The sequence below is a fragment of the Poecilia latipinna genome, unplaced genomic scaffold (genome assembly GCF_001443285.1).
Source record: "Poecilia latipinna isolate Pla-1442-1.1 unplaced genomic scaffold, P_latipinna-1.0 Scaffold2527, whole genome shotgun sequence".
NCBI lineage: Eukaryota > Metazoa > Chordata > Actinopteri > Cyprinodontiformes > Poeciliidae > Poecilia > Poecilia latipinna.
The window spans coordinates 1-10,420 of record NW_015115143.1 but is presented as its reverse complement, the minus strand read 5'-3'; the positions used below and the strand labels follow the sequence as shown (position 1 = coordinate 10,420).

The 10,420-nt window shown below is 35.6% G+C and overlaps 1 protein-coding gene across 1 annotated transcript in view; it reads right to left on the bottom strand.

Moving 5' to 3' along the window:
* LOC106938178 (voltage-dependent calcium channel subunit alpha-2/delta-3-like) overlaps positions 1–9,753 on the bottom strand; it is a gene marked incomplete at its 5' end in the record, with an annotated part of 70,872 nt that extends 61,119 nt beyond the window's left edge. The window contains 5 exons of the mRNA XM_015020060.1: positions 1,342–1,455; positions 2,255–2,344; positions 6,463–6,537; positions 8,587–8,798; positions 9,555–9,753. Of these exons, the coding sequence (XP_014875546.1) occupies positions 1,342–1,455; positions 2,255–2,344; positions 6,463–6,537; positions 8,587–8,798; positions 9,555–9,753 (690 nt within the window). The remainder of the gene's footprint in view (positions 1–1,341; positions 1,456–2,254; positions 2,345–6,462; positions 6,538–8,586; positions 8,799–9,554) is intronic.
* Between the last annotated feature and the right edge of the window lie 667 nt (positions 9,754–10,420).

Genomic DNA, 10,420 nt, shown 5'->3' with positions numbered 1-10,420 from the left:
TTTTTTTTTTTTACATTGGTTTAAAATCAATATTTTAAAAACTACACTGAAATAAAGGTTTGATTTTATATTTTTATTTTTGACATAAAATATGAAAATAAAAATATGAAATAAAAATATGATTTCTTTGAAAATGTGATGCAATAAAAATTACACAGATATACAACTGACACCAGATATTTAGTGACAAATATATTATATTAAAACACACTTAATGTTCTTTTCCCAATGGCCATATGTGTTAAGATGTTGCTTCAGTAATTTCTGTTAATGTTCTGATGATGTTTTCTTTTTTATAAAGAGCACCAAGCTGTCCTGCATCACAATGCTAACACAGCATGATGCTACCACCACCTTACTTAAGAAACAGAATGATATCGGAAACTTTTCAATTATTCTCTACATGTAACAATGGTCATTATAGCCATACACCATTTTATTTTAACCAGAGTAATGTACATTATGCCGAAAAAGTGTGAGTCATCTACTAAGCTTAGTTTAGTAGATGATTAAATTGAGTTTAGGAAGTATTGTAGATGTCAACAATTATGTTTCTGATGAAAAAATATTCAATGATTTCAGGTTTAAGCTCTGACCTCCATGTTTAAATTTGCAGTTGTTTGTATTGGCTGTTTTAATGGAAGAAACAGCCATTTTGTTTCTGAGAATTTCTTTTTTTCTAATTTTAATGGAAATGTGTGGTTAGAACTGTGTGCTTATTCTAAAATAAGTGTCCTTGATGAGGGATACATGTAACTTTGATATTAAAATAAGAATTATTTTCCAGTGGGAGGTTTGTTGCCAGCATATGTGTAAGACGTTGCCTCCAGTCTGTGGAAATGGTACTTTAGAACAGTGTTACAGGAAACCCATTGTGAAGTGTATTTGAACAAAAATCTGCCCTTCATTTTGACTGAGTTGCAGTGATCCAGAGTGGAGACTGCAGGAATGTTCAGTACAGGAATGACCACAGCAGAACTTCACTAATAAAGACTTTTTGGCACAGCGGCCAAACAAAAGCAGTTTTTCAGCAAAAGGAACACAATAGCAAGCCTGAAGCCTAAAAGGCACAGCGACAGGATTAAATTATCTTTGGGAAAAAAGACTTTAAGAAATTCCAAGATGAAAGAAACAGAGGAAAAACAGTTTTCCTTGTAAAGGAAAAACAGGCAAAGAATAGCACATAAATATCCCCACAAAACTTACGCAAAACTCTTTTCAGATTCCACAGATCAAATACTTCTACACTAATAAAAAGACATTTACAACAGTTTAATATGTGAATAAAGGTTAAATTAAAAATAAGATTAATTTTCCAGGGAAAATATAGGGTTTCTTTACCTTCCTCTCTGGCCAGTTATACTTCTCGAAGATGGTATCGTATGTATCGACTGCTCCATCTGTCACCAGCATAATGGCCTGGCTACACTCACTGCCCCTCCCAGTCTTATTAAACTGGAATCAGAGAGAAAATGACACTGAGGTTTTGCATCTTAAGAAAACAAACAAGTTGTCCAGGACCTGAAAAAGTAAATCGGCAGCAAATCGGCCCCGGTCCTTCACAATGCCACCACCCTGATGATGGGTGGTGTTGGTTCTCGAGATCTTGTGGCTTACTGTATTACAGATTTCAGTATGGTCTTGGTAAGTGAAATTAAACCAAAAAAATAAATTTGGAAAAAAAAAGAGAGGGGAAGAAATAGGTAAAAAAATAAATTAAAAAAACATTCTTTTTCACAGCACTGTATATATAAAAAAAAAAATCTGCACATTTAATCACTTCAAGGCCATGTCATTAACTTCCTGCCTACAGGATAGAATATATTTCAGTTGCAACAATGAAGCAAACAGAACAGAATAATATACATAATACTATGGACATGAGGATATTACGGATGAAAATGTTTCACAAATGCAACATTGCCTGCAGTGAAACACATTTCAAGCTGTTGTTGGTATTGCAGGATATTTACACAGATCATTGCTTGCCAGATATGATTACACAGATCAAGTTAATAACTGCATGTGTGTCTACTTGTTTGCATGTAAATTTGATTAATTGATGGTTCCTAATGACAACAACCTGAGTCATCAAGTACCTTGTTTACTGATTTTTTTGGTACTGATCCTACAAACCGAGCTATTAATTACAGTCTTAATTAAATTTGAGCATAAAACCGTTGTTCAGGTGAGTATGTGTCTGTGTTTGTGTGTGTGTGTGGGCGTAAATAACGTTCCTCTGTGAGTCACTTACATCACCGAGAAGATTGAACGCCTCCGTCAGAGCCATGTCCAACATACCAATGCCTTGAGCAAACAGCTTATCGAGGTGCTCCCGGAAATGCTGCAAACATGAAGTTTGGTGAGGCAGGATTTCAGGTCATGCTGACAAATAAATAACTGAACTACAAATTACAGAAGATGCTAGACTGTTTTTACACAGAAAACAAGTCTGAGGGAATCATAACAATTATCAATATAAGAACAGACTGATTTAATCTTTTCTAAACATAGCTCATGCTATTTTACACAATTTATATAAACTGTTTGTGTGTGGAGAGAGACAACACAAACAGACTAATGGACTCTTCCAAAAGCTCTGGGCCGAATTACGAGGCTCAACGACCACATTATTTAGAAATGCTTTTTCACATACTGACTGAGATAACTGCCCTTTAATGACCAGGTACCACAATCTTCACTGAACACCCAGTGGATATCTAAAAGAACTGCTCTGCATTGGCCATGTAGGGAAATTCACATCTGGAACCATGTTGTTTAACCCATTTTTAAGTAGCTGCAACTATGATGCAATTATTTTATTAGAAGTTTGTGAAATAGACGAACACAAATAAGCAAATAACTGTGCAGTGAAATGGAAATTGTAGTTTCCAAAATTTATGTTAAATAAAAATTCTGTATGTATGTATGTATGTATGTATGTATGTATGTATGTATGTATGTATGTATGTATGTATGTATGTATGTATGTATGTATGTATGTATGTAGTATCAGACTGAATGAGGAGGAACCTCACATGATGCTACATGTTCACTAATATTTTCTAACAAATCCGTAAAGGCAAAAGAATACAGCAGAAGGTCACGGGTATAGTTGTGCAGAGTTTAACGTAGTTTTTAACACCTGAAAAAGCACTGTTTAATCAATCAAAGGTAAATGAGAAGAATATAACTAGACCTGACTGTCCACCGAAGTTTACAGGTCAGACAAGGACAACATTATTTAAGGTAACTTTGAAAGAGCTGCAGAGAGGTCAGGAAATGTGACAACAACGACTGCTACACTTACTATTGTGCACTCTACAAATCCAAGCTTTATAAAGTGGAGTGGCTAGAAAAAAAGGCCAACATTGAAAGAAAACCATTAGAAGTCCAGATTGCACTTTCCTGCAAGACATGCCAAAGCAATGTTGAAGAAGGAACTCAGACAAAAAAACTGCATTTTTGTGAAAACAGGGGGTAAGTATATATTTTTTTGTGAAGCAGAGTATATATGTCTCCAATATTTCCCTGTGATAGTGTAAACCCATTTCCATCCACAGAAGTGATTACACCTTTATGTACACGTCCAGGTCATGTTGGAAAAAACAAGTTACATCTGACTGGTCTTATAGTGAATGAACAGGTATCTCTTTCTTCAATGATGGACGAAGGAATGTGTTCTAACACTCTGCAGGGGTCAGCAACATGTGTAGGAACATATCAAGAGTATGCTCAGTAGGGAGAAACTGTGCAGCTGCACATACAAACCCACACCAAGCACAGTACACACACCCACACACACAAAAAAAAAAAAACTGAGCGTCTCTTCTAACATTCCCATATTGCAAAAAGACAACCTTTCCATGGATGCCGATAAAAGGTTAATCGGTTCCAACAAAAGACCATTCCCTGGAGCATAGCAAGCTTTCCCCATTGCCCGTGCATGCACCTGTGACTGCCTGCACGTAAAGATCAAAGTGATTTTTCAGAACACAGCAGGCCATGCTTAAATCCAGCAGAGTATTTAAGTGGCAGACAGAAAATGTGCACATGTTTGAGAGGGATTCAAGTGTGAGTGCAATACTAAATATGCCAGAGCTTTTGTGCAGCACTACAACGACCTGAAATGAGAGCTGGACATCACATGTTTTCAGAGAATAGACACTTTTAATTCTTTAAAGTGAGCGTAGCAGCTAGAGCCGCCCAGCTGTAAGAATATCCATGTGAACGAACAAATTATCTTCAGATGCAGCTTGCCAAGGCATTTGGTTTTGATTTTATGGCAAATTACTCATCTCAACATGGAGACTGATGCACTTCTGATAAATGCATTCAAAGGCAGAAAAAGAGCTTTCTGCAAACAAAAACGAGCAGTTAAGTACAGAGATATGAAAACTTCAGCGTGCTTTAAATCCAATTAGCAGGCGTGAACAGTGATCCAATGATCCAATACCAAGTCAAATCAAGAGTTTGACATCGCATGATATTACGTCACTGTTTTTATTTGCACAATTTTGCTTGATTCATTCAATATAATCCTCTTTTACACCATCTTTTATATATTTGATCTCGTTTCAAATTGTATTAGTTTATTAGTTTTTTTAGGCAAAGATTTCTTTTGGGTAAAACCCTTTTATATGAATTTGTGTGGAGGACACATTTTAGCCATTGACTTAACCAGGACTCTGTGGATGAATAGACAAATAAAGTCAAATCAAAACAGAATGTTTCATATTCAGTATTAACCATGTAGAAGTTTTCAGTTCAAAAGTAGTAAATCTCTACTACTTTTTTTCTCTTTAAAGTCCAGCAATGGCTTTGTGGACAAACCCTATTTAAGGAATGGGAATACTCTAGCAATAATTAATCTGTCTATTTTAGCTACAATAAACCAGAGCTAAGTTTAGTCGAGTGAACTTCATAATCAAGACTAATTTGCCCCGGAGGGAAACTATTGGCAAGACCTAAATTCATGCACATCAGAGGGAAAAATTGTATATGAGCATGAGCTTTGGGACACATCAGGGTTGAGCATCAAACATGTATCTCAATACACAAATTCCATTCATTACCAAGTTATAATTTATTTCATTTAAGAATGTTTTGATTTAATACAATGTTAAACATGTACAATCAAGAGATCAGAAAGAGAACCTGTCTGACAACATGAAGTAAGCTAAAAGATCTGAAAAGCAACTCCTCATCTAAAGAACTTTAACGACAGATGAGCAACAGACTCACAAATATCTACTGCCATTTCCAAGGCTCGAGAATAAATTCAACTACAGTTTGCCAGATTTTTGTTACATGAAAACTTGATGTCTTGAAGTATTTTATCACATTAAAGCATGCCTTTAGTAAACCACGTTTCATAAAGACATGAGTACATTTGCAGGCCCTATTGGGACACCAGCTTTCAGGCGTTTGCTAAAGTAAAAGACATTAGCCTATCCGCTGCTGCACACTGCTTTCTTCTCTTAGACAGGCTGACTCATCTACATTAAGCTACTGCATGGAACAAGCAGTTCTAATCCATATTCATAAGTGTATAGTCACAATAAGAGAGCATTTTTACCACTTGAAATCATTGCATGCAGTCACAGGTAAATAGCTCACTGTTGTTCTGGATTAATGCAGAAAACAGTGAATGGAAATTAAAAGAGGATGAATGAAGTTTGATTCATTTTGAACATTGTAAGATCCTTATGAATGTAACTTCATCAGAACTCTTAATCTCACACTATAAATACATTGTTACTTCTACATATACTGCATTCATCATAATTTCTCCAAGTTTTCTATGACACTGGATTTATGCAAAACATTATGTAAGTACTAATGCATGCACTAGTTGAGCTGGAGAGTGTAGCACAGATGACCTTATGCATGGCTTTAATTACTCATCAAAAGTAAGCGTTATTGTATACTGACCCGATATTGAAACATTACAACATTTAATTTGTTGCAACAACATTTAATTAGCCTTTGGGGTAAACAGTACTGAAGTATTTGAATTGAACTATATTGAATTGAGTTGAATAGAAGCAAATAAATAAGTTTTTTTAATGTGTTTATCCATTCTGACGGCATTCACACAAACTTTTGAGCTACGTCTGTCAAACTGGAAAATGAAGAACAACTGTACTTCTGAATTTAGTGTCTTTTTTTTAGTAAAGCCTTTCATCAACTTCCTATATCTGCATGAACAGAGTTGTGCAGTGCAGAAAGACGGACAGGTGAAATGAGGAAATATTTAAGTACTTTATTCTCATCTTTACAGTGACAGTATAGACAATTTTATATTTAAATAGCAGTTTTTAGATTGATTTACTACATTCTCCAACATAAAATTCAATGCCCCATCATCACATCGCGTTAGCTTGGCATCTGCAATCCTAATCTATGAACGACTTTAAGTTGAGCAGCACAAACAGTATATGAACTGCTATAGTTACTCACATCTTTGTTGGTGACATCTGCTTGAACCAGGGTTCCGTTCAGACATGGCTCCACATAATGCAGCTCCTCATTGTACTAGAGAAATACAAAAGGAATTTATGAAAGTGAGTCACTAAAACATTCAAACTACTTAAATGACAAATTGTTGAATTTTAAAAATGTGGATTATGAAGACGCAAGAATCTCTATGACAAGCACAAATGCATGCATTGCACAACACACACCCCAACCAGTGCCTGTTGTTTGGTGATAATACCCCTTAATGCATCACTATGAATTAAACTTCAAAGTCCTGGGAAGACAATTGAATTGTGTTTCTCCAAGCCAGTAATTGTGCTCTAATCTGTTTCTGTGTGTGCTGTGTGTGAGAAGCTTTGGACTGAGAATGTGTGTCTATTGCAGAGTGCAATACATATTCCAACTGCAAAAGATTCTTTTCTCTCAAGAGTGTATATAATTTGTTATATTACGTTCGATACTAAAGAGAAAATAATACCATGGTGAGATGCACTCAAAAAAAATAGCTTTGTGAAATAGGAATGACAAACTCATCTGTCAGATTAAGAGATTATTTTTACTCATCCTTTTCAAATTGTCCATTTTTTTCCCAACAGAAGAATTTTCTAATTATCATAATAAGAATATCAAGTGTCACTGAAACATGTGTTCACCATACAAAGAACAGTGACTTCATTATATCTATACTTGTGCTACAAAAGGATTTTACCATTTCCAACGGAAGTTTCAGTAGATAAAAAAATCTGAATATAATCTTTAGGACACAAATGCATTTTCGTACCATTCTTTCTTTGATAAATGCAGATATTACAAAAATATGACTGTTTATGATCCTCTTTAGCCAAAACCCAAACATAAAATGTGTGTGTACAGCAGAACTGCATCAGCCTGAATAAATGATAAGATTAGCCAAAATCCCGAAAGCAGGGAACAACTAAGTCCATCTCTTTTGCATTTCAAATCTTCATTGAAATGATGATTAATTAATTATGAGCATGACAGGACAGAAAGCTCTTTTTTAAAGCATGTTTCTAGTGTGAAAAGGAAAAGATAAATATGGGCGTGTCTTAATGTGTGTGTGCAAGCTTGTTAACTGAGTCAAAATGTTATTGTTACTTTTGAGAACTATAGCTCCTGGGGATGAATGTGTACTCTTAAATATGTTTTAAGGTTAAAGTTGCTGTATGTAACTTTTTTGAAGAATATGTTTTTTACATATTTGTTAAACCTCATAGTGACAGTATGCTATGAGACAGATAATCTATGAAAACACCAGTCTCCATCCTCCAGTCTGAAGAAATGCACTGCTCCTGAACCAGAAATAATCAATCAGAGCCAGGAGGAGGGTCTTAACACTGTCACTCAACCGCATGTACATGCTACTAAATGTGCCGATGGCAGAGAAGCAACTTACAATTGCAGAAAAAATGTTTATCTGCTGTATTCAGTGGCTACGTTACCTAGCCTGAGCATTCACAACAAGGTCATTTTGACAGGAAGAAGTGGAGTCATAGCAGAGAGCGAGGGAGGCGAAGGGCAGGGAGATGAGCATCGCCACCCAAAATTGTGACTGACAGCGCTAAGATGCACCTCCGTGCTCTGATTAGTTGTTTCCAGGTAGCACTGGGAGGAGGCAGAGTAGCTTGATTTTTTTCACAGATTATCTATACTGTTGTGTCACAATGACAGTTTCAACAAATATGTAAAAAAATGTATATTTTTTTATAAAAGTTACCTACTGCAGCTTTAAGACATATGTTTAAAATTGTTCCTGAGTAGCTTTAATATTAGTAGACTAGATTTCTAGGCAATATGATGAATCTGTTTTGGGTGGAGTTTGGGCATCCTCATGCCTGCATGGCTTTCCTCCTGTTATTAGTCCAACATGAACGGGGTGCTTGGAAACTCCTAACTGACCTTTGATGTGAGTATTTGTGTACAGTGTTGTTTGTCTTTATGGAAAGACACATAGTCCCTTACTTTAACTGTGACCCTTAAAATAAGTGAGGGAATACAGAAAATGGACGGGCTGGGTCATAGCTGTCATAGTTAGTAGGATACTTACTGGATTTAAAAGAAAAATATTGGCCTTGAGTCTAGACTTACAGCAATGATATTAAAAAAGTCATCATCTCCAAGAGTGTCTAGAATGGAGGAAACCGTCTGCCTGGCAATGGTAAGTCTCAGGCCTTTCATGCTGCCGCTGACATCCACCAAGATCACCACATCCTTTGGAGAGGTGGCTGCCTGGATGTACCACTTTCGATTACGACAGTCGAAAGCTATAACTCCGTGGTCATCTGGCTTCCATTTGATTCCTGTAAAAGCATTGTATATTTAAAAAAAACTAAACAAATCAGCTGCAGTAGTTTGTGCCATGAATACTTTTATCTAACCCTTTTGTAGTTTTTTAAAACATTCATGATGGTGTTTGTAAAAACTACTCCTTCCAGCATTCTGTTTTTTTGACCTCCAGATTGAAAAACTAATAATAGCATATTTTGTTATATAAAGTTTCAGATATGTAGATAAAACTTGTTTCCTGTCACCAGCATTGAAAAAAACTAAATGCCTCACAAAAGCCACTTCAAGCTGCTTTCATTGGGATTAGTTCTTCAATAGGTGCAATGCATTTTTATTTGAAATTCAAGACAAGGTCGGTGGATTCAAAAACAACAAAATTAGTCATTTTCTTCTATGTTTTTTTATTGAGTTACATGGTGTCCAGAGAGAAATGTAACAATGAAGTAAATCATTTCAACACCTCAGGTTTTCTATTGCATTTATTGAAATAAGAATAAGAATAGGAAGAGGTGATATTCCAAAGACCTAAAAATAGATGCTTTCCTCTGACTCTACAAAATATAAGATTTGCATTTCAAAATATAGGATTTGCATTACATCATCTAATTTCAATCTTTGATTTCTATTTATTACACCTGAGTTTTTTCACTGTCCCACCATCCCATTCAACCACAAACTAATTTATATAAACTCCCCTAGCTTTTTCATTCCAGTCTGATGCATCTCCTCTTTCAAAAAAAAACAAAAACAAAAAAAAAAAACACACTTACCAGGATATTGTCTAAAAAAGCCCTTAGCACTGCCAAAGTATTGCCATATAAGCGAGGGATCCCTCTCAAAGTTATCCACAAACACCTTGTTCAGGGCCTCCGACCAGTACACACCGTTGACAATTGCAGAGTCTATGAAAATACAGTGAGAAAATAGAGAGATCACCGAAAATGAGGTTAATATTTTGAAAGGTTGGAGCTGATAATTGATTTTATCTGCTCATATAATCTTATAAAAATCACATAAAACTAGTCTACACATCTGCATCCTGGCCAAAGTTTTAGAGAAATTGCATAAAAATTGCATAAAAACTATTAGCTTGCTGCTCCTGGTGCACTAAATGTGCTTTGTCTTAGTGGAGACAGCACCACGATATTAAAAAACTTTCAGGTAATTTATATAAGTTAGAACGAGGTATTTCCAGTGGCACTATATGACGTTTTTTTGTACAACTGACCTCTGCGTTCTTCTGCAACAAAAACAGGTGCATGGCTATTCTCTATTAGAAGACGAGTATCTGCAAAGTATCCCATGTGTCCATTTTAAACCTATAAGAACATAGTTGATTTTGGACATAAAACTACAGAAACTGGTGATGTACAATATGGCTCAACACATCCAATTATGATTTCTTGTTTTTAATTTTCAAGCTGAGAGTGTCAAGACTTTACTAGTTAGGAACCAGTCAGCCAAGCTTTTTACAGCTGCTTTCGGCTTCGTTCAGGAGCAGGATGGGAAGGATGGAAACAAAAACAAAAAAAAAATACAAAAAATGACAAAGAGCCAGACACAAAATCATACAGTGAGACAGAAACACAATACCTGCTAGAACGAGCAAGAAAAACAAAACAAAACAAAACAAAAC